This window comes from Mucor mucedo (assembly GCF_025094135.1).
Source record: "Mucor mucedo strain NRRL 3635 chromosome Unknown EV154scaffold_60, whole genome shotgun sequence".
NCBI lineage: Eukaryota > Fungi > Mucoromycota > Mucoromycetes > Mucorales > Mucoraceae > Mucor > Mucor mucedo.
This window is the reverse complement of record NW_026252344.1, coordinates 97175-118274: the sequence shown is the minus strand read 5'-3', so window position 1 is coordinate 118274 and position 21100 is coordinate 97175. Positions and strand designations below refer to the sequence as shown.

The following is a 21100-nucleotide window of genomic DNA, read 5'->3' as shown; positions in this document are numbered from 1 at the left end:
GAAAGATAATCAGTTTGTGCGTGTTTGTGTGCGTGTTGCCGTGAGTTCTTTTAAAATGCCGCCAAAGAAACAAATTTTTTTTTCTTTCTACCTAGTCAAAAAAAAAATATTTTCTATTTTCCATTCTTCTTTCCCTTACTTTATACATTTTGAAAATGTCTGAACCTGTTGTTGATCAAAAGAACCTTCAAAAGGATCCCGTCACTGGTGAGATGATCTCCAAGTCGTACGTATTAATTTGGGTTTTTTTTTTTGGTAACTGTCATGTCATTAACCTTAAATTATAGTGAGTTCAAGAGACGTGAAAAGGTCCGCGCCAAGGAAGCTTCTAAGGCTGCCAAGGCCGCTGCTGCTCCTCCCAAGGAAGTCAAGGCCAAGAGTGCTGAAGACGGTGAGGAAGAATTGAACCCTAACGTAAGTTAAATGAAGTGTGCATGTGGGTTAGTGGAAGGTCTGCTGACCATCTTTATTTTACAGCAATACTTTGAGTTGCGTTCCAAGGCTATCAACAAGCTCCGTGAGAACCCCAGCCCTGAGCCTTATCCTCACAAGTTCCAAGTTGAGATGAGTCTTCCCAGCTTCATTGAAAAGTTTGAAAAGTTAGAAGTTGGTGAACGTCTTGATGACCAAGTTATTTCTCTTGCTGGTCGTATCCACAACAAGCGTGATTCCGGTGCCAAGTTGAGATTCTACGATTTACATGGTGAGGGTGTCAAGGTTCAAATTATGGCTGCTCTCCAAGACAACGAAGGTGATGATTACACTGAAATTCACGATCTTTTGAGACGTGGTGATGTTGTTGGTGTCACTGGTGTACCTGGTAAGACCAAGCGTGGTGAACTTTCCATCTTCCCCAAGAAGGTCACTCTCTTGTCTCCTTGTCTTCGTATGTTGCCCAAGGCCAATTATGGTTTCAAGGATATGGAATTGCGTTTCCGTCAACGTTACCTTGATTTGATCATGAACAACTTTGTTCGTGACAAGTTCACTATCCGTAGTAAGATCGTCACCTATATTCGTTCTTTCTTTGACTCTCGTAACTTCCTTGAAGTCGAAACCCCCATGATGAACCAAATTGCTGGTGGTGCCACTGCTAAGCCTTTCGTCACCCATCACAACGATTTAAAGTTGGATATGTTCATGCGTGTTGCCCCCGAATTATACCTCAAGATGTTGGTTGTTGGTGGTCTTGATCGTGTTTATGAAATCGGACGTCAATTCCGTAACGAAGGTATCGATATGACCCATAACCCTGAATTCACCACCTGTGAGTTCTATATGGCCTATGCTGATATGTACGATTTGATGGAGATGACCGAAGAACTTGTTTCCGGAATGGTTATGAAGCTCTTTGGTAAGTATCAAATCCAATACCATCCTCAAGGTCCTGAGGGTCCCGCTTTGGATATCGATTTCACTCCTCCTTTCAGACGTCTTGATATGATCCAAACTTTGGAAGAGAAGTTAAACTGTACTTTCCCTCCTGGAGATCAACTTCACACTGCCGAAACCAACAAATTTTTGTCTGACCTCTGTGCCAAGAATGGCGTTGAGTGTTCTGCTCCTCGTACCAATGCTCGTATGTTGGATAAACTTGTCGGTGAGTACCTCGAAACTGAATGTATCAGCCCTACTTTCATTACTGGCCATCCTCAAATGATGTCCCCCTTGGCCAAGAAGCATCGTGATCGTGCTGGTCTTTGTGAACGTTTCGAAATGTTTGTCGCTACCAAGGAAGTCTGTAACGCTTACACCGAATTAAACGATCCCTTTGATCAACGTGAACGTTTTGCTCAACAAGCTAACGATAAGGCTGCTGGTGATGACGAGGCTCAATTAATCGATGAAAACTTCTGTCAATCTCTCGAATACGGTCTCCCCCCTACCGGTGGTTGGGGTATGGGTATCGATCGTATGGCCATGTTCTTGACTGACTCTAACAACATCAAGGAAGTTCTCTTGTTCCCTGCCATGAAGCCTGAGGAAAACAACTAGATTTAAACTTTTTGTTTTTTTTTTTATACATATATATATTTTCTTTCTGGAAAAAAACAACATTCTCAGCATTTTTGAAATAATAAATAAAAATATTTATCACACTTTTCATGATATCTTATCTGTATATAGCATTCGTTTCTGGATCTGTATTGAGTGGATGTTGGACGCAATGATTTCTAAGTTGATTGTTAAATGATGTGGAACGGACACTTATCGCTCATATTTGGAGCAATCAAGGTAAGAGTAGGATGGTTGAGTCCAATAGCAAAGTAATCACTTGTTTTGCTATGTATCCAACTTTACATCGAAAGGCTTTTATATCTAATTAAGCAGATTTACTCCCTGATAGTATTATATGCGAAGGGCGCTCATTATCATCAAAGGTAAATACGAGTAGTAATGTAGACAAGTAGACACACACTTGCCATTTTGGAGAAAAAGGCGTTGCCAGGGGGAACGGCCACGTATTTCCTTTACTGTTTTTCCGTTTTATTTAAGAGGCCAGACAAAAGGGTAGAACACTAGGTTATTATACCGTCTATGGGCTTATTGAAATATACTTAGCAAAGTCAAAAACAAACCCTGTTCATGGCAAAAATGCATTAAGAATTCATGCAACTATTCTGTATTTCTTATTGGTCAGTGAAGCAACTTTTTTTTTTTTTTTACATCTGGCGTCCTTTGAGGTTTGGTAGCTGATTGCTGTCTTTAATACAAGTTTTCCAAGGATGTCAACACAATGTGCGTCAGATCTTCCTTCTTAAAAGCATATCAGACAGAGTAAAAAGATCCAATTCTTTTTTTTTGGATTTGAAGCTTTACTATTAAGGTTTTTTTTTTGTGGGTCGCCACTAGAAGAAGTGGTGAGCTATTGTAAGAGCACTGTTGGGACGCGCAAAAAACTAGTTTGCTTATTAACGAATCTCCAATTTCTAAAAAATCAATTGAGGTGGTCTTTATGAAATGATTTATCCCAGCGACTAGGTTTTTACTTGATTTTATTTCAATACATTCTGTAGGTATCCATATTTGAACGGCTCTATTCTATCAGTTACAACCAGTAAAAATGTTCGCCTTACTCAGTTTCAGCTTAATTTTTTGTATCATTATTTATTGGAGAAAATTGAATTTTTTAGATTCGTGTAATTATCTACATTTAATTGTAAATCTGAAACATTAAAATCAGAAGCTAAAGATCAAAAAGAGTAAGGAAGTTGAGACTATTTTGAAGAGAAAGTGTCATTAACTACCCGTCTTTTTTTTTTGTAAATGAATTTTTTTTAAGGGTATGATTTAATACAAGTTTTTAAGACACACATCGCGGAGTGGTGGGACTTGATGAAACGGATGTTCGTGGATGTATGTAACATAGACAGGATAATTAATCTAGGTTTGGGACAGGGTGGATAATCTTTACTTGACAAGTGTATTAAAAGTTTGTGTGTATACTTCTTTTATCATCCACTTGGGATTTGCGTTTCATCTTGAGACAAAGTGGAGGATGTTAAAGGAAGAAAGATAGGATGTGACAACGTTTTTAAGTGATATATAAATCTTAAAGTAAATCTTGTAATAAACAGGTAGCATTATGATCATATTATCAAAAAAGATTTATCCTAACTCAATGGATTATCGAAAGATGAAAGCGATGTAGCATTCTAAATACCTTTCTTTAAAATAATGATGGTATGTAAGTAAATCAGTTAAAAAACGGCATGAATAAATACATGTAACACCCTTATAATCTTAAATGATCATAAAAAATCAATAACCTGATGATACGCTGCTAAAATTTTAGATAAACCTTTTTGCAAATCAACAGGAAGTTGCTTCGGCAATTTAGGGATAATGAATACCAGTCGTATAAACGTTTTGCATATATTACATGAATATTCGTTCGATATAATGCAATGACATCCTTTATAGAGTGAGTTATGTTAAAAATTATTTGAAAGTGCCACTTTCATTATGATTCAATTAACCTGTCACTACCAGTAGTACGTCTATTAAAAAAATCTATCTTTGAAGTCTTGTGGCTCCCTTATTTAAGAATGTTTTTCCAACTGGAAATTCGGCTTCAAAAGCAGCCTTCACCTCAATGACGCGTTCATTTGGCTGGACAGTCTCAGCAGATGAAAGAACAGGTTGTGTAGCTTTGATGCTGATATCCTCCTCTTCCGGGTCAGTAAGACATTCCCAGTCATACTCATCTGTCAGTTTCTCTCCAGCATCGGTTTGCTCGTCGTTTTGTTTATCAAAGATCTCCTCGAAACTATCTTTAACTTCTTCAGCGGGGTTAATTACAGACAAAAGGCTGTTGATTAACAATTGGCTTTCACTTAAAGATTGTTGTGAATCGTTTAAATTCATTTCTTCGAAAAAAAGTATGGTGCGCCAGAAAAAAATTCCATGTGCAAAAATCGTTTTTGGTCCGACCTTATTTGACCGGCACAGAAAAGTATGGTGGTTTTCAGTGTTGTGACTGGAAGATTGGCATAAAAACAATTTTTGTTTTCTTTTTACTCTACAAATATGGACGGAAACAGCCAAAACAACGATAATGGCCAGAATATTGGCGGGTTTGCGTACGGAAATTATCCGGAGTACTACTACCCACAGTACTATTCTTCATCTCAGCCCCAGATTCCTCAAGGAGATCCTTCGAATGCTCTAACTTCTATGGTATATCAACTTCAGCAACAATCACAACAAAGACAGGCAATAGGTGCCATGGCAGCTGCTTCTATATCGTCTGTGATTGGAGGTAGACAACAACAGGTTGATTATAATGCCAGTTATTACAGTGGAACCCAAGATCAGAGATCAGTGATTAATTATGACGATCTATCTTTGACAAACGCTAGTGCTAGCGCACAAGAACCTACAAAGGAAACCCCTGACCCATACTCCGCAACAAAGTATTGATTATGGCATATTCCCAATTAAAAGTTTAACTAATTTTATTTTTCAGACCTAAATTATGTTGTAATCGATGGTTGAAGAGCTCAATAGCCGTTGCTCAACATGAAAAGCTTCATATAAAATGTCCTAGTTGTGAACATATGTGCCTAAAATCAGCTTTACAAGAACATGAGGAAAATTTTCACGGAAAAGAGAAAAAAGAGAGTGACAAAAAACCGTAAGTTTAAAGTTTATTTGTTATTGATTTTCGTGCTGACACTCTGAGGAATCAAGATCCCGTCCTGATGGTATTATACCTGCAAATGCTCCTAGAATTGAAACTCCTGAGGAATTGGAAGCTTGGATTGCTGCTAGAAAGAAGAACTGGCCCAGTAAGGATAATGTCGCCAGAAAGGTATAAAATTATTATAGTCACCACAAAAATGCTTTCTGCTAACCCAACTTTAATTTTGTAGGAACAGGAGGATGCCGAGAAAGAAGCAAGAGGTGAAATATCCACCAAGAAACGTGTCGCCAATAAAAGAAAAGAGCAGCAGAATGTGAAAAAGCAAAAATTAGAGGAAAAAAAAAACTCTTTAGTGGCACAATATGACTCTGATTCAGACTCTGAAAATGATATAATGGATCTTGAAAAAGACGCTGTATCGTCTAAAGATCCATCCGCTGTAGGTAAAATATTGTTGCCAGAAGACCGTCCAAAGAGGAAATGCAAGTACTTTTTGGTTGATAAATGCAGTAAAGGAGATGAATGTGAATTCTCTCACGAAAAGCCGGAATCAAAACAGAAACAAAAGCATCCTAAAGCTGCTCCCACATTTAGAAAGAAACCAAATTTACTGTTTAAAGTAAGTTTCCCATTTCCTTGTGATCAAGTTTATATTTCTAAACATTATTTAGCTTTTGGAAAGAGAAATACAACAAGAACATAATGTCATATTGCAGTGCCTTCGATATATTGTGGATCTAAATTATTTTGGCAAAGGAGAGAAAAGGGAAATGGCCAACACCGATCTGGTTCCCAGTGAGTTGATTTACGATGAGACTCATGATCCAAATTTGACACTGGATAAATCTGATATTGGCCAAAGCAAAAACATGGGTGATGATATTGAAGCAATTGAAGCTGACAATCAAGAAGTGGCTACTGACTTGTTAGAACAAACACAAGCGAATGAGGTGGACATACCTTAAATCATCTTAAATCTCATAAACTTTTGGCGAAAATGTAAAATGATGCCATGTAAATACACCATGTAATATCGAATAAAGATTATGTTTATCTTATGCAATTTAATATTTATTATTCTACGTTATGGCATTTATGAATAAATGTATAAATTTTTATTATAAATTATCAGGAATGGTATCGACTGACTTAACATTTATAAGGAAATGTTTTTGGGTTTTTTAGGTAGGTGTGAGCGGTAAGTACAAATAATTATTGATAAATGAAATATTTATCCGGTGAAAATTCTGAAGATGAGATAAAGCGTAGATCCAGTGAATCTGATTAAAGACAAGCCAGCAACAGACCAAAGTACAAAACCAAGATATGCAGCGGAACGATCACCGACTGTTATGACGGAAGTATTTGTGATAGCAACTACTAGCACTAAGTTGGACACGATCCACGATAATACCAATCTAGTACGGAAAGATCTATAATAATCCTCTTGTTTTGTTTTGGCATCACGATGTGATTTCTCTGGTTCGACCTTCTTGGTTAATTCAACCTGAGCATCAATATAGGCTGCATTGATATCCTTTTCCTCGGTAGGTACTTCAACCTCTACTGCCAAATCACCCGATCCGTCTTTTTTGGCTTTTACAACACCCAAATCAGTAGCAACCGTATTGTCGCCTTTGGTACCCCAAGAAACATCATGTGTATTACAGAATGCGTAAATATTGAGAACGTTGGTATAACTGGGAGATAAGAGAATATACTGAATAAAACTGGAAAACATGTGCCAAGGATCGAGAAACATAAAACTGGACACAAAATACATGATGTAGGTTGAACACAGTGAGATGATAATATTTCTAAAGGTAGATTCATTTAGCATTTCCATCAAAGATCCATCTGAGCCTTGGACAATTGTTTGAACTCCAACAACGGTGATCCAGATTGCAGCAAACATCATATAAATCATGAGAAGAGCAAAGAATACCATAGAAAATGTGTACATCATTTTTGAACCTTGAGGGCGATTACCAAGGGCAATAATAAATTGTACGACGAGCAGAATAATGTAGATATAATTCAAAATGTTATGTAAAAGTGTTGCGGTTGTAGCGGAGAAGGGAGGGTTGGAGAGACCTGTACCGTCATCATTGGGCGCGAGAGCACGAGTCAAAATATAGAAAGTAAGATAAAAATTTCCCAAAGCAAACCAAGAAAAGATGAGATTATAAGTGTTGTAAACATCCTCGAACATGAACATCATTTTACGAATAAAAGAATGATCAGAATCCCAAACCTTTCGCCAATGATAAAGCGCATAAATACCAGCAAAGAAAGAGCCTAAATTACTATTAGTATTCAGTTTCTCTAATGAATAGACATGTCATTTACCATTTAACCAACGTCTACGTTGAGAAATAAATTCATCGACTTTATCAGGAACATCAGTTTCACCGTACGAACTAGACACATAATGTAAAACCCAATGTGCTTTTTTCTTAGCCACCAGCTCATAACATAAGATACGATCTTCAGCTAAATACATATTTGCTGTAAAGATATCAGCGTCACCACCGTGCTGAGTTTCACCCAAGAAATATTTTTCAAGAGGACCATGACCATCAACATCATTTTGAAGGGCTTGGAAACGATAGGCTGAAAATGCACCAGGTAAAACAGAAATATAACCGAAGACGGATTCGAGAGGCTTATCCAAAATATTGGACATTTTGTATTCAAAATTTTGAGCAGCGACTAAAGGGTTTAAAAGAGCAACACCGGCAGTACCAGCCATAGCACGAATTTCACCACAAGCACCGGCAATGTTGGAATTGATATCAAAAGCTTTCCAAAGATGATAAATAGATGTACCACCTGGTCTGGTACCAACATCAATCAATACACAAATATGAGGATTCACGACAGGACCAAATGCTTGGAAAAACCAACGGTGAGAGTTAATTTTCTTCTGATTCTTTTCCTTTAAACAGAATAAAAGCTGACAAGGTACGACATTCTTTGAACCGGCCTTTTTCACTTCCATGTCAGGATCGACAGAAATTTGTGTGGTATATTCGTAAATATGAGCCGTAACAGGTTTACCATGCACAACATTTTTGGCGACACCTTCTTGGTAGACACCTAATAATGCTAATAATGACAATGTACGAGGATTGACCTTGTTACGACCATCCGAAACGATACAAACAGTAACTTTATGCCATCCTGGTCCACCAGAGGCAGGACCCCAAGTACTGGAACGATCACGGGAGCAAAGATGAGCAATATTTTTCATTACACCATGCATAGTACGTGCAAATAAAACTTCATCTTCCTGATAAGTGTGTTTATGTTTAGAGTCATACCCGATTTAATCCTTTTGTGTGTCTACTTACGTTATACATAGTCAAGACGATAAATAATTCAGTTTTACGGCCAAGCATTTGTTGACGAAGAGTGTAACCTTCTCCAACGAAATCTTTGGGATCACACGTAGCGGCAGTATAACGCATGTGAGTGAACTCTTTTCCTTCCTTCAATGGTACATCCTTCAGATAACTGGTGGGAACAGGACAATCCAAAACCAAATTACCTTTTGTCAACTTAACTTGTCGAGCTTAAAAATAATAAATTAGTGTTAGTACAAAATATATCCATATGAATTTTCTCCCATAAAAGACTTACTGGTCTTATAACGACGAGGTTGACGTCTAGGGGCTTCACCGTAATGCATGTTTGGTGAAGGTGGTGTGAAATAAGTGGGGGGACCACCAACGGGAGAGTTTGAGTTATACTGAGGATAGGGTGAAGCTCCGGGGCTGGAGGGAGGATAACTGTTATTAACGGGTGGGTATGGGAGGTTTGGCCCAACCCCAGAATCTAAGAGAGGTTGATGATCGTACTGTGGCATATGTTGATCTGCTGGGTAGTTGTCATCATCAAAAGGTGAACGAGTTACAGCTGGTTGATGAGAAAACTGAGTATCTTGAAGTGGGAATTGGTCGTGTTCCGACTTTTGACCTGGTGGAGGTTGATACATATTCCTGATTTATTTTCTGGTCTAAAAAAAGTGAAAAAGAAAGAAAGAAAAGGAAGATTGGTTTAATTATATAAATAAGACTCATTTCTTTTGGTATCACCATCTTGGGGCTGGGTTTAGGGTATTTTCTATTTCCCCCCTTTCATTAAAAACGGACTTAGTGCTTTTATTAACCAATCAATCAGCATTTCAATTTATATATAATACCTGTTTGTCCTACCCCATTTCTAAAAAAAAAAAATGAAATAAAAATTAGCCACACGCTTTTAATGCAATCGTTGTTTGTAATTTCTAAAATGCATTTGGATAAGCCTCATATCCGCCAAATTTGTATTTTTATAAATAATTGAAAGCCGCGCTCACGACCAATCGGTTATTCAACAGCATTAAAAAGCCAAGCTTATTAGCGGATCAAGTAAAATTTTATACATTAATTGATTGTGTTACACTTTGTGTTATTGTTTTACTTTAGTTTTGCTTTCAAAACGTCCTTCAGCTTTTGCGAAGTTACGAATGCCTTCAGATAAATTTTCAGTAACCATCGCATCTTCATTCATATCCTATCGGAAAAGTTTCCCGTTATTGAGATAGGAAACCTTCTCCACCTTTTTTCCACCCTGAAGTGTTGATTTACGCTCCAATTTCTTTTTGTCCATTTGAAATTCACTTAACAATTTGGGCGCAATTGTTTAAAAATCACAGCCAGCCAGCTGTTCGTATTCGTCTGTGTTCCGGAATGATGCACCCATAACAATAGTTTTATAATCGTACTGCTTGTAATAATTATATATTTTGGTAACAGAAATCACGCCAGGATCATCAGAGCCTGAATAGTCTTGGCCAGTATGAGCCTTGTGCCAATCCATGATACGCCCTACGAATGGGGAAATTAAAGTAACACTTGCCTCGGCGTACGCAACTGCTTGAGGAAACCCAAATAATAAAGTTAAGTTGCAGTGGATACCAGCTTTGTTTCAAGTTTGTGGGCTGCGTGAATACCCTCAAAAGTGGATGCAATCTTGATTAAAATGCGGTCTTTGTCAATACCCGCTTCTTTGTAAAGCCCGATTAAACGCACAGCCTTATCAATACTTCCTTGTGTATCAAACGATAAACGCGCATCAACCTCTGTTGAAACCCTACCTGGAACTATATTCAGTATTTCTTTGTCGAAATTAATTAGAAGCTTATCAACTGCCTAATCGAGTTGCTTTTCCAAATCACTAATGGACAATTAGTGAGGATAAGTTGAGAAATAGTGATTGAATAATTACCTACTCTTGCTTTTAGCGTAGCTAATTGCGTCATCGATAGGCTTGGCATACTTGGATTTTGGGATACAGCTAAAATCAATAATGGATTTGTGGTTGCATCTTGAGGTTTGTACTGTACAATGGCTGCAACAGAAAGAAAAGTCAGAATTTTTATTTTTAAAACTTTTAGGCTCCATGAAGCATACTTTCAAAGTCACCGGGAGTCGGCGACAACAGTCGTAAAATCCTTGATTTGGTCCAAGACAGATGTCATTACTTAAATTTATGTTTCGATAAATATTTCAATTTTGACATTAATGGTTCTCTTTCTGTTTATATACATATTCCAGTCATAGTCTTTTCCAACCACATCAGTTGCATGGTAATGTTTCAATAGAAATCAATTTAGTCTCCGCGTAAATAAGTGCACTCTTTCCTGTTTAAATGGCTAAACTCATTTTCCATTTTAAATTTGTAATTCGTTATGTATTAAAAAGGGTGATTCCAATGACCGTGCTTTTTGGCTTTAGTCATTATAAATTGATGCACACACTGTGACTGTGTGAAGCAAAAATTAAATATAATGAAGCATATTTTTTTAGTTTTTACAATCACTGCTATTTCTTTAAAAACTTGTTTTTATGCCCAATTCAACTTTTCCCGCCGTTATCTCGTTTGCAGATAAAAAAAACTCAACCCCCGTTATTACCGCCAAGTATGGCGATGAGAACGACGAAGACTTTGGAGCCCGAATGGCAAACGCGGTCGAAGTACAAGAAGTGGATGTGAACTTGTACATGAGTAAGGAGCTCTGGTTACCGGCTGGTGCGCGTGGTGCTTTTGGTGGACAGGTAAAAAAAACATACCCATAAATAAGCTTAATTACCAATTTAACAGTCATTAGATCGTAGCTCAAGCTTTAAGGGCCGCCTTTCATACAGTTACTGACGAGATGGATATACATGTAAGAGGTTTATATACTAGGCAGACATCCAGATTTTAAAAATTATGTTCAGTCGCTCCATAGTTATTTTATTTTACCTGGCAATGTTGAAGTACCAGTGATTTATCAAGTACAGCGTCTTCGAGATGGAAGATCTTTTGCTACCAGAGTTGTAACTGCCTCCCAAAGAGGTAAACCCATCTTCGTATGCAGTTTTAGTTTCACAAAATTCGATACCAGTGAGCAATTGAACCATCAAACTGAAATGCCCGAAGCTCCTGCTCCAGAATCACTTCCATCGTAAGTATTCATGATACACTGATTTGAACTGCTTTCTAAAATAGACAATGCGTATTAGTGATGTAGAATTGACACAAAAAGCATTAGACCAGAATGACTTACCACCTAAATACCGCGAATATCTCAGGCTTCGCATTGAGGAAAGCTCTCCCGTCGACTATCGCGAAATTGAAATCCCACAACCAACGTTTGTCGCTGTAAGTAAAGTTATTTGTCGTGTGGAAACATATTGATCCTGTATCGTTTTTAGCGTCGTTGGTTTAAAACCAGAGGTCAGCTTGGGTCCGATAAGAGACTACATGCTTGTGTGATCGCATATGCATCAGACAGTGGCTTTGTAGGAACTGCAGCCAAAGCAAATGATGTTCCTGCTAGAGGAATTGGAATGCTGGCCAGTTTGGATCACTCTATGTGGTTCCACGCACCCGCTAAAGCCGATGATTGGTAAGTTTTTGATTCAGAAATAAGGTTTTTGATGCCAACATTTGTAATTAGGTTATTATATGATATGCACAGTCCTCGCACAAATGGTGGTCGTGGCGTTGTGTTTGGCAGAATTTATAGTAGAGATGGCGTGCTGGTCGCAACTACTGCCCAAGAAGGAATTCTTCGCTTATCTAAGAGAGAGCAAGATAAGCGTAGTAAATTAATACCCGCCCAAAGCAAATTATAGATTAAATTGTTTTTTTTTTTTCAATATTTAAACGTTACTCCAATTCTCTTTATGCAAGATTCATAAGTGGTTGTGCTAATAAACGCATCCTTAAATATGAAATTAACTGTTCTAACCTCTGTTTGTAAGTCAAATCGGCGCAGTGCCTCTGACGATAATGAGTCTCAACCCCCGCTTATTATACCACAATTATAATGTTCTTAATAGCGATTTTGTCATTTAGTTACTGGGATAAGCATGGCTTTTACGAAGCGCATTTTTCACGGGAAGGTTATGTAAGTTCTTTAATTTGGGCTACCTTTTGGTTCATTGTTAAATTAAATAAGAATACACGCAGACACATTCCGATAATTTACGTATTTAAAATTGACAAAGTCTGAGAAAATGTTTAGGGGAAATATTCGTCCTTCTTTATGAGATTCTCATCTTATTGTGCCATAATCTTTGCGATTTCTACCATCGTAGTAACTGAATGTAATCTGATATATGACACTGTCCCAGTATCTTCATCAGTAATAAAGTTACTAAACAAAGAAGAAGGCGTTCCTAAAGCAAAATTAATGGGACACCTACCTATTGTATCGCTTAAATTACCAAGTTTTGTAAAACCCAATAATATATATCCGGTTCCGTTAACCTTTGCGTCGCCTCAGCTCATAGATGCTCCTAAAATTATACCTATCCCAAGTGCGACTTCCGGTCTTATCATGGAGGCACCTATTATAGAGTCAATTTTGGAGCCATCAGAGGATCACATAAATTACCCCCACCAACCAGAGCCTAAACTTACTGATCAAGAGATTGAAGAACTCAAATCTGCTCGGGATATTGCTAATCGAATTGGAGACTGTAGTACTGATAGCCTAAACAAATGTGATATATTTAAACTAGCTGGTGGTATTGTCTGCTCTAATACGTCTGCCGGAGTGGTGTGTGATAATCTTGACTTCACGCCTTGTACTGACCTAATCAATGATGCATGCTATGATTTCACTGATACAGCTGGTGTATTCTGTTCAGAAGGTGGATGTGCTCAATACAAATAGAAACTGCCATTTAAATAAAGTATTTTAGCGCATAATATGCTTGGAAAAAAATTATATTGACCAAAGAACGTGTTCGTTCTTTAATTGGATGAGCTGACATAATCTCCATAAACCCGTACTTAATGGTATGCTTATTTTTTTTTTTTATTATTATTATAATTGTTTTGATATTTAAACAAAAAAAAGGAGTACCAAACGTCTTTGTAGAATTGATTGGAAGGATTAATTTGGATGATGTGAGGTTCTATATACAGATATCAATTAAATGTATTTAGGCAGCGCCGACAAGAATATTGTTGATGGGAATATGAATGAGCTATAGACGCGTTAATAGTTAGTAATTTTGTCTTCAACATAATCAGCGCGTGATGATTAAGATGATGATCAATACTTAATCCGTCATCGTTCAATATTCATCACTTGTCCATGCTTTTACCTTAACCATATAACCGAGAGCACCAAGAGCAGCAAATCCCATAGCAACGGCTTGAGTAATCTTGAGGAATTCTATGTGCGCAAAATGGACCTTATTAAATGCTATTCCCTATTTTTGTCATCCCATGAACCTGTCTAAATATTTACCTTGTTGATCAGGCTTCTTACAACGATTAATAAATTGGAAACCCTCCTTGAAAAATTGCTTAGGTCCTTCAACAACTTGTTGTGCGGTTTCTTTGATATCAGAGGCACTCATTTGAATATGTATTGGAGATTAATAAAGAGATGAAAAATAAAAAAAAAAGCACAAATGGCTATTTTGTATTCTGAAAAAATTAAAGGGTTGTTCCCATTTGATTGGTGGGTACATTCTAGAGTCAGTCATTGGTTGCTGTGGGATTGTTACACTTTAAAACAAATCAATTTAACATTTTCTGCTTATCAAAATGCGATTTTTTATAAATGGAGAGAAATGATATAGCATGCAAGTTCTAATTTTAAGAGCTATTGTGACTATATAATAACTAAAGACATCATAGATATCACTTGTTTGTTCTTTGTAGGTATCATATCAGAAATAAGATTTCGAATAACGTCTCACCAAAAGGTCTTTCAACATGGTTGGCAAAATAATGTACTTACACAGTCTTTGTTCAATAAAATCCGATGAGGATTACAATACATATCTGACTACCGACCAAGGAAAGTCTTTCAAAGGCTGGATTGAGTTCATTTGACATTTACGAACTCATACTTTTGAGCACGAAATCCTACTGTATTTTTAAGAACGCTTCCTCCGTAATCGATCATTACTTACTCTATCGTTATAAAGTTCAGAAAAATAGTAAAAGAATTTAAGACAACGCCCCACAATGAAAGGATTAGCTCTTTACTGTAGTGGGCGAGTTTAAAAATGTTCACTCAAAAAAAGAGGGGTCATTCGATGTATTTCTGTCTCCAAAATACGTGGTACAGGTATCTCTAATTGTGGAACTTTGATGAGCAAATGGTGCATCTATTTTTTTGGTACTTCTTTTTCTTTTTTATTTATTTTTTGTATAATAAAATTTCCTCATTTCTCAATTCATAATGTCGCAGATCTTGCAATCAATTTTAGAATGGTTGAAAGGCTTATTTTTTAAAGTAAAACAAACAGAAATTTTTAGAAAAAAAGTGGCTTGAAATAACTCTTTGCTTAGACCGAAATGGAACTAACCCTAGTAGGTTTACAAAATAGTGGAAAGACTACACTCGTAAACGTTATAGCAGTAAGTATTTAATAATAAAAACAAAGTAAAACAAGGACTAATAGCAACAATAGTCAGGGCAATTTGTCGAAGATTCGATTCCGACTGTTGGATTTAATATGAGAAAAGTAACAAAGGGTAATGTGACCATGAAATTATGGGACATTGGTGGACAACCACGTTTCAGAAGTATGTGGGAAAGATACTGTCGAGGAGTAAATGCAATTGTGTAAAGTATAGAATGTAAACAAATAAATGTTTACATAATAACGTATGAATTGTGTTACAGGTTCGTCGTGGATGCCGCAGATCATGATAAATTAGAAGCTGCAAAAGTAGAACTTAAGGGATTACTGGAAAGACCCCAGCTTATTCATATTCCAGTACTCATACTTGGCAATAAGAACGATTTAGAAGGGGCGTTAACTTCTGAACAGTTAGTAGATATATTGTAAGACTAAATATATGTACACACAAATATAGATAGATAACTAAAAAAAATCTTGATAGACAATTAAAATCCATCACCAATCGAGAAGTTTCCTGCTATTCAATCTCTGCTAAAAACCATATCAATATAGATGTCACTCTTCAGTGGTTGATTAAGCAGGGTAAAGGACAAAAGTAGTAATTTTTTTTTTCCTTCTTATTCCCACCCTTTAAATACAATAAAAACGCGACACAACCATATTTTCCTTTTTTTTTTCTCTCTCTTTTTTTTTAATCAAATGACTGACGAACAAAAGATATCCATTAATAAAAAATCTGACTATGGAACTCTCGCATCAAATACAAAACCATTATCTTCTGGTATCGATCCGGGACAAGAAAGGCTAAATCAACTAGGTTATAAGCAGGTAATCACCGAATGAAAATCTACTGTTTCATATCTTTTAAATGTCTCAATAAAATAGGAGTTACAAAGAAGATTATCCACATTTGCAACATTTGGTATATATGAAATTGACATTTTTATTATTACTTTAATTTATAACTGTGTAATAGGTCTTGCATTCTCGAATATTGGTATACTATCAAACACATCTGCTACATTTCAAACCGGTAAATCATGTGTGGCCGATACTGTACGACCAAAAATTAAACCTATTTCTATATAAACCAGTACTGCAACGAGGTGGACCTGTGACGATGCTTCTAAGCTGGAATATCGTAGCAGTTTTTATGATGTGTATAGCGCTCTCGCTAGCCGAAATATGCTCCTTGTATCCAACTAGCGGAGGTCTTTATTATTGGGTTTATGAGTTGCTGAGTCGTCATCCTAGTGGAAAATCAAAGGCGCCGATTGCGTAAGTTTCAACTATTAGGCAGATCACAACGTGAAATGTGACATATTCTTTTTTTATTTGATAGGGCGTTTATTACTGGTTGGACCTATTCGTTAGCGAATGTTATATCGATTGGTGCAACCAACGTGACAGTAGGTAAAAAAGTACACATTTGAACAGCATCTCCAGTTGCCGGTAAATTAATTTTGTACGTTTAGCTTTGTCTATTGGATCCATTTTAAAACTGGCATTTGATATTGATGTCTCCAAAACATATTTAATGCTCATTACAATATCCATAACAATATTACATGGTTACCTGAATATGCGTGACATGGGTGGGCTGGCTATTTTAAATCAGTGGAGTGTATTTTGGTCATGCACTGGTCTTTTGGTCATTATCACAGCTTTATCTGCACTCGCACCGCATCGAAGTGCTAGTTGGGTATTCACCCACTATCAGAATCAGACTGGTTTCGAAAATCCTGGTTACGTATTAGTTTTAGGAATGATTGGTGCAGCTTATTCATTATTCGGTAAGTAACATTTCCAAAAAAGGAGATAAGCTTTGATACTAATAATGGGTTTTTAAAGGCTGTGAATGTGCGGCATCTGTTAATGAAGAGACGAAGGATGCTGATATTTCGTCCCCAATGTAAGCTATACTTCTGGCATCAAAAAAAAAAAAAAAAAAAAAAAAAGGGGGACAACTAACAGGATATGTGTAGAGCTATGGTATGCTCTATTGCTGTTTCTTGGGTTGTTGGGCTTGCTTTCTTGATTGTTCTTTTGTTTTCCATCCGAGATATTGAATCTGTATTGAACTCTACACTACATATGCCTGTAGCACAGCTGTTTTACGTAAGCTTTTATAAATTAATACATCGAGTAGAAAAAAATTAATATAATGCAGGATGCAATTGGCATATGGGGAACTATGGGATTTCTAATCCTTATTGTTGTTTGTCAATTTTGCACTGGTGCTACAACAATTACTGTGACTTCAAGACAGATATATGCTTTAGCAAGAGACCATGCCACCCCAATGAGTAATCAATTGAAAAAAATAAATTCTCATCAATTACCTGGAAATGCAGTTTGGTTCACAGTAGCAATGACTTGTATGGTAATTCTGCCATTTCCACTTTCAGAACACTTGTTTGAAACCATTGTAAGCGCAACAACAATTACAGTTCATTTTAGTTATGGTATGATGTCATAAAATAAGAAAAACGACTTTCCTGTTAACTTTTTTTTTATTTCAAGCAATGGTCTTGGGATGTCGCTTGATTGCGCCTGATAAAAAAAGGGGCCGATTCAGTTTAGGGAGATGGAGTAGGGCAATTAATTTTATTGGTTTTTTCTGGGCTGTGTTTGCTATGCTTGCGTTTATTTTACCCACTTCTTGGCCGATCACAGGTATACAAGGGAATAACAATAGTATAAAATCTGTACTAAAAACCAAAAAAATAGCAAACACTTTTAATTATGCCGGCTTGGGATTGATTGTAGTAATTACAGCCACTGTAACATTTTGGATAGGTTGGGGAAAAGCGCACTATGAAGGCCCAAAGGCCATGACTGATGATCTTTAATAACTTAAATCTATAACTTTACACATAATTTGTTTCAATATCATTTCTACATTTTTGTTTATATTCGTCTTTATTTATGACACTAACTTATTCAAACCTTTCAAAAAAAAAAAATTCATAAATGTTATACGATTTTAAAGTGGGCCTGAATAGCTACAATTATTAGGAAAAAAAAACAAATCCAAGTATTCGCTTGAAGTTTTACATGACTAATACACGATTTTAAGTAGAAAATTAAATGATCCCTTTTATCATCTCTTAAAAAAAATATCTGATTTGTTTTTTGAAGCTCTTTCAGTCACAGGATCAGTCTTTTGTAACAACAGTCAACTCCTTTACCTTTTTAATTTTCTGTTTTGTAATGCAACACTTCTTTCGCAAAATTCAGTCAGTTTAATTTTGACAGAAGACATGCATTTCGCTATATCTGTCGCCCGTATTTGAGGAAATAAGTGGCCCATTATTTATTAATCATTTCGCGAAGTATATGTATCCTCCAAAAGATATTTATGTATATATTAAGTTTTTATTTAAAATCCGCTATATGAAACGACTTGTATGTACTGTACAGAGTTTTATTTTACATCTTATATTGATTTAGGGTCTATTGACTGCTTTCTACGATTATAATGTGAAAGTAAAGCGGTGTTTAGTTTAGACATTAGTTTCCTCTTGGTCGATTGTTTTTCATTTAATGATGCACTCTCTGCTGAAGAACAAGATTGTATTGATTTCCTTGTCGAGACTGGCGCTAAAGAGATAGCGTAATTGTTATCGTTTACAGAAGTAAATACAGTAGATGATCTTAGGGATGCACCACATGGACTTGAAAGATCACTTATTGGTAATGATTCAATTGACGATATGGAGGCAGATGATCTTAATGTACTACTAGCTGATTTAGTATAGTTAGAGTCACCGTGAACAGCTGCATGTCCCAACTTCACTCGAGTTTTTTGCCACCACAACGGAGGGCATGTATTGCCAACAAGCTCGTCCTCTGCTGATGGTCTAAGCCTAAATTCAACAACCTCATTTGGTAGACTTAGCCGGCGTCTAAGTTTACTGGTTTCGTCATGTTCGTTTAGTAAAATACAATTGTCTATTCTGATATGACCGCTCTTTTTTGATTGACTAGAGGAAGTGCCCGATTCTGAGTAAGCCCTATTTCTTGCTGTCGAGGTTTTTGGACGTTCATTAAGTAACTTGGATTCTCGAAGCAAACAGAAAATGACGGAGCACATCCAGAACAATTCTGATTGTACTAAAGCTATAGATACAACAACGTAATTTGGGTTATCGTCTTTTGAATGGAAAAGTGTATTCATTTCTACGTCTATATAACGTTTTCAAATGCATCAGAAAGAAAGACAGAATTGTGAGAATGTCTGCTTATTTATACTGTTATTGAAACTCCGGGCGTTTGTAATTTCTGGGTAATGTTCAGAAATCTATTTTCTACTTAATTAGTTCAAAAGATACCACTTTATTACGGCATTATACTGTATTTATGACGTAAAATACTGATTTTTTTCATGCTGGCACGTGTAGAAGCAAGAATATTATTTTATACATCTACGGAGCATAAAATGGCCGGTTTATTACTTGTTTGATTGGAGATTATATTTCTCTAAGACTTTCTTAACAAAAAAAAAAGGGGGGGGGGGCGGTTCCAAGATAAAGCTGACTCTCTGAGAGACATATCTTAAATTAAAGTTTAGTTGATCTATAAGACAGTTCAATCCTAAAATAAGTAGCTGATTGAGCAGTGGTATTATAAAATTTATGCTCACATCTTCCAACCTCATATTGTATTTTATGATGATTTAATAAAGGCTGATATTTAAAATGCAGTGTTTACGTTGTACCTGGATACTAAAATCTGGCCAGGCTATAGATATCTTTTAGAAATCTTTCCGCTTTTATTTGAAAGCTTAAAGGGGTTAAGTAATTCCATTAAACTTTTATTAAATATGGCCATTTGCCGTGAAGTTTTAAAACCAATTTTTTTAAAAAAAAATATTGCACAGTCTTAGTCATACGTGTAGTACATACTTTCTAAATTCTAATTATGAACAAACTATTATCTTGTTGTGTTTCTTTGGATTACACATATTAAGCGATTAATCTATATCGAGTGTATTGAGGTACTATCACAAAAATAAGGTAGCGTTAATCATATACATGTTTTACATTATAAAGAAAATGTGCGAGACTCCACAAACGTCTCGCGTTATTCGGCCGGAGTGCAAAAAGATGTGCGCCCTCGGGGAATCGAACCCCGGCCTTCACCTTGGAAGGGTGAAATTCTACCACTAAACCAAGAGCGCCTTTTGATGGTAATAAATATTTTAGCACTGTTATAAAGAAATAAAAAACGTACAAATCACGTGATAAACACGTGTTATTACATAATACGTAACGTTTTTGATTGGCCAGATGTCATGTCCTACGCATTCTACTGATCACAAAAATCACTGTTCTTTAAACATTTCCTTGCCTATAATTTTCGATTAAAATCCATTTCTATACCTTAGGTGATAGTCTAACACTGGTCTTTAAAGGGCAGCCATACATTTTTTTTATGGACAGCCAGGGTACGCGTAGTCGTAATGTTGGGTTATGATCCAAGAGGTCCAGATAACTTATTGCTTATAGTTTCGATTCGAAAGTGATCCGCGATTTATTATGCAAGTACTTTTTGAGTTAATTGTTCTTTTAAATAGGCAAAAATGTATACAGAAATGAGCAATGTCAAAACATGCAACTGGCCAACTATTGCATTTGTTTTGCATGGAGAACAAAATTAAAGTAAAACCAAAATGATACTGTTAGAACTAGGATACCATTTTAGTTTGGACGAAAAAAATAATGATTAAAAAACGCTCTCCTGGTCTAAGAGAAAAACTATAAATATTTATATGAAGAACTAAATAGTTCTAGGGAATATATTCAGCGTATTTTTGGGTCATGATGTAATAACCTGGTGGTTGTAAATAATAAACATGTCTTTAACTTTAGCCTTTCATACTGAGTATATACATAAATATTAGTCAGAGGGATCAACAATTATAAAAAACATCAAACGGCAAGAGTAATATTTATGCTCGAGATCTATTAATATTCTATAGTCCAGGCTTATTTGATAGTATTGCGTTTTGCAGAATAAATATTTA

The 21100-nt window shown here is 36.2% G+C and overlaps 10 protein-coding genes and 1 non-coding gene across 11 annotated transcripts; 6 read left to right on the top strand and 5 right to left on the bottom strand.

The window, feature by feature from the left end:
* The first annotated feature begins 103 nt into the window (after positions 1-103).
* EV154DRAFT_466195 (lysyl-tRNA synthetase) lies at positions 104-2121 on the top strand. The gene is made up of 3 exons (XM_051597720.1): positions 104-226; positions 288-414; positions 478-2121. The coding sequence occupies exons 1-3, from the start codon at positions 156-158 to the stop codon at positions 1993-1995; spliced, it is 1716 nt and encodes a 571-aa protein (XP_051456513.1). The 5' UTR covers positions 104-155; the 3' UTR covers positions 1996-2121.
* Positions 2122-4437: 2316 nt separating this feature from the next.
* EV154DRAFT_512453 (uncharacterized protein) lies at positions 4438-6209 on the top strand. The gene is made up of 4 exons (XM_051601920.1): positions 4438-4916; positions 4970-5137; positions 5194-5314; positions 5376-6209. Exons 1-4 carry the CDS (start codon positions 4531-4533, stop codon positions 5847-5849), a joined length of 1149 nt encoding a protein of 382 aa, XP_051456512.1. The 5' UTR covers positions 4438-4530; the 3' UTR covers positions 5850-6209.
* Positions 6210-6238: 29 nt separating this feature from the next.
* On the bottom strand, positions 6239-9233 carry EV154DRAFT_512451 (chitin synthase 2). Its single transcript, XM_051601919.1, has 4 exons — positions 8789-9233; positions 8500-8720; positions 7496-8438; positions 6239-7444 (listed from the first exon to the last, which is right to left on the bottom strand). The coding sequence occupies exons 1-4, from the start codon at positions 9141-9143 to the stop codon at positions 6378-6380; spliced, it is 2586 nt and encodes an 861-aa protein (XP_051456511.1). The 5' UTR covers positions 9144-9233; the 3' UTR covers positions 6239-6377.
* A 365-nt stretch (positions 9234-9598) lies between these two features.
* Positions 9599-10670, bottom strand: EV154DRAFT_538556 (transaldolase; the record flags this gene model as incomplete). Its single annotated transcript, XM_051604285.1, has 7 exons — positions 9599-9703; positions 9740-9809; positions 9915-10110; positions 10143-10337; positions 10422-10458; positions 10485-10529; positions 10629-10670. 7 exons carry the CDS (start codon positions 10668-10670, stop codon positions 9599-9601), a joined length of 690 nt encoding a protein of 229 aa, XP_051456510.1.
* Positions 10671-10892: 222 nt separating this feature from the next.
* Positions 10893-12408, top strand: EV154DRAFT_512447 (HotDog domain-containing protein). Its single transcript, XM_051601918.1, has 6 exons — positions 10893-11247; positions 11301-11360; positions 11413-11639; positions 11698-11836; positions 11890-12083; positions 12135-12408. The coding sequence occupies exons 1-6, from the start codon at positions 11038-11040 to the stop codon at positions 12310-12312; spliced, it is 1008 nt and encodes a 335-aa protein (XP_051456509.1). The 5' UTR covers positions 10893-11037; the 3' UTR covers positions 12313-12408.
* A 1049-nt stretch (positions 12409-13457) lies between these two features.
* Positions 13458-14178, bottom strand: EV154DRAFT_512446 (protein translocase SEC61 complex gamma subunit). Its single transcript, XM_051601917.1, has 3 exons — positions 13941-14178; positions 13795-13865; positions 13458-13674 (listed from the first exon to the last, which is right to left on the bottom strand). Exons 1-3 carry the CDS (start codon positions 14050-14052, stop codon positions 13630-13632), a joined length of 228 nt encoding a protein of 75 aa, XP_051456508.1. The 5' UTR covers positions 14053-14178; the 3' UTR covers positions 13458-13629.
* Positions 14179-14826: 648 nt separating this feature from the next.
* EV154DRAFT_466184 (ADP-ribosylation factor-like protein 8B) lies at positions 14827-15742 on the top strand. Its single transcript, XM_051597719.1, has 5 exons — positions 14827-14939; positions 14996-15064; positions 15118-15272; positions 15333-15494; positions 15554-15742. Exons 1-5 carry the CDS (start codon positions 14886-14888, stop codon positions 15669-15671), a joined length of 558 nt encoding a protein of 185 aa, XP_051456507.1. The 5' UTR covers positions 14827-14885; the 3' UTR covers positions 15672-15742.
* EV154DRAFT_262846 (uncharacterized protein) lies at positions 15492-16451 on the top strand. The gene is made up of 5 exons (XM_051594664.1): positions 15492-15494; positions 15554-15900; positions 15958-15994; positions 16049-16105; positions 16167-16451. Exons 2-5 carry the CDS (start codon positions 15772-15774, stop codon positions 16352-16354), a joined length of 411 nt encoding a protein of 136 aa, XP_051456506.1. The 5' UTR covers positions 15492-15494; positions 15554-15771; the 3' UTR covers positions 16355-16451.
* Positions 16452-16663: 212 nt separating this feature from the next.
* EV154DRAFT_422698 (amino acid/polyamine transporter I) lies at positions 16664-17924 on the top strand (the record flags this gene model as incomplete). Its single annotated transcript, XM_051596101.1, has 6 exons — positions 16664-16865; positions 16924-16984; positions 17058-17190; positions 17243-17537; positions 17596-17748; positions 17803-17924. 6 exons carry the CDS (start codon positions 16664-16666, stop codon positions 17922-17924), a joined length of 966 nt encoding a protein of 321 aa, XP_051456505.1.
* Positions 17925-18379: 455 nt separating this feature from the next.
* On the bottom strand, positions 18380-19276 carry EV154DRAFT_512437 (uncharacterized protein). The gene has a single exon (XM_051601916.1). The coding sequence runs from the start codon at positions 19250-19252 to the stop codon at positions 18512-18514; it is 741 nt and encodes a 246-aa protein (XP_051456504.1). The 5' UTR covers positions 19253-19276; the 3' UTR covers positions 18380-18511.
* Positions 19277-20183: 907 nt separating this feature from the next.
* Positions 20184-20254, bottom strand: EV154DRAFT_t73. The gene has a single exon. It is a non-coding gene; the product is annotated as a tRNA-Gly (tRNA).
* Between the last annotated feature and the right edge of the window lie 846 nt (positions 20255-21100).

Coding starts and splice junctions, on each gene's coding strand:
- EV154DRAFT_466195 (XM_051597720.1), top strand. CDS start 156: ATGTCTGAACCTGTTGTTGATCAAAAGAACCTTCAAAAGGATCCCGTC. Junction 227..287: donor GGTGAGATGATCTCCAAGTC/GTACGTATTAAT, acceptor CTTAAATTATAG/TGAGTTCAAGAGACGTGAAA. Junction 415..477: donor AGGAAGAATTGAACCCTAAC/GTAAGTTAAATG, acceptor TTTATTTTACAG/CAATACTTTGAGTTGCGTTC.
- EV154DRAFT_512453 (XM_051601920.1), top strand. CDS start 4,531: ATGGACGGAAACAGCCAAAACAACGATAATGGCCAGAATATTGGCGGG. Junction 4,917..4,969: donor GACCCATACTCCGCAACAAA/GTATTGATTATG, acceptor TTTATTTTTCAG/ACCTAAATTATGTTGTAATC. Junction 5,315..5,375: donor AGGATAATGTCGCCAGAAAG/GTATAAAATTAT, acceptor TTAATTTTGTAG/GAACAGGAGGATGCCGAGAA.
- EV154DRAFT_512451 (XM_051601919.1), bottom strand. CDS start 9,143: ATGTATCAACCTCCACCAGGTCAAAAGTCGGAACACGACCAATTCCCA. Junction 8,721..8,788: donor ACCTCGTCGTTATAAGACCA/GTAAGTCTTTTA, acceptor ATTATTTTTAAG/CTCGACAAGTTAAGTTGACA. Junction 7,445..7,495: donor ACGTAGACGTTGGTTAAATG/GTAAATGACATG, acceptor ATAGTAATTTAG/GCTCTTTCTTTGCTGGTATT.
- EV154DRAFT_512447 (XM_051601918.1), top strand. CDS start 11,038: ATGCCCAATTCAACTTTTCCCGCCGTTATCTCGTTTGCAGATAAAAAA. Junction 11,248..11,300: donor GTGGTGCTTTTGGTGGACAG/GTAAAAAAAACA, acceptor AACAGTCATTAG/ATCGTAGCTCAAGCTTTAAG. Junction 12,084..12,134: donor CCCGCTAAAGCCGATGATTG/GTAAGTTTTTGA, acceptor ATTTGTAATTAG/GTTATTATATGATATGCACA.
- EV154DRAFT_512446 (XM_051601917.1), bottom strand. CDS start 14,052: ATGAGTGCCTCTGATATCAAAGAAACCGCACAACAAGTTGTTGAAGGA. Junction 13,866..13,940: donor TAAGAAGCCTGATCAACAAG/GTAAATATTTAG, acceptor TTGCGCACATAG/AATTCCTCAAGATTACTCAA. Junction 13,675..13,794: donor CTCTCGGTTATATGGTTAAG/GTAAAAGCATGG, acceptor ACGCGTCTATAG/CTCATTCATATTCCCATCAA.
- EV154DRAFT_466184 (XM_051597719.1), top strand. CDS start 14,886: ATGTCGCAGATCTTGCAATCAATTTTAGAATGGTTGAAAGGCTTATTT. Junction 14,940..14,995: donor TGAAAGGCTTATTTTTTAAA/GTAAAACAAACA, acceptor CTCTTTGCTTAG/ACCGAAATGGAACTAACCCT. Junction 15,273..15,332: donor CGAGGAGTAAATGCAATTGT/GTAAAGTATAGA, acceptor ATTGTGTTACAG/GTTCGTCGTGGATGCCGCAG.
- EV154DRAFT_262846 (XM_051594664.1), top strand. CDS start 15,772: ATGACTGACGAACAAAAGATATCCATTAATAAAAAATCTGACTATGGA. Junction 15,995..16,048: donor ATCCACATTTGCAACATTTG/GTATATATGAAA, acceptor ACTGTGTAATAG/GTCTTGCATTCTCGAATATT. Junction 16,106..16,166: donor ATCTGCTACATTTCAAACCG/GTAAATCATGTG, acceptor TATATAAACCAG/TACTGCAACGAGGTGGACCT.
- EV154DRAFT_512437 (XM_051601916.1), bottom strand. CDS start 19,252: ATGAATACACTTTTCCATTCAAAAGACGATAACCCAAATTACGTTGTT.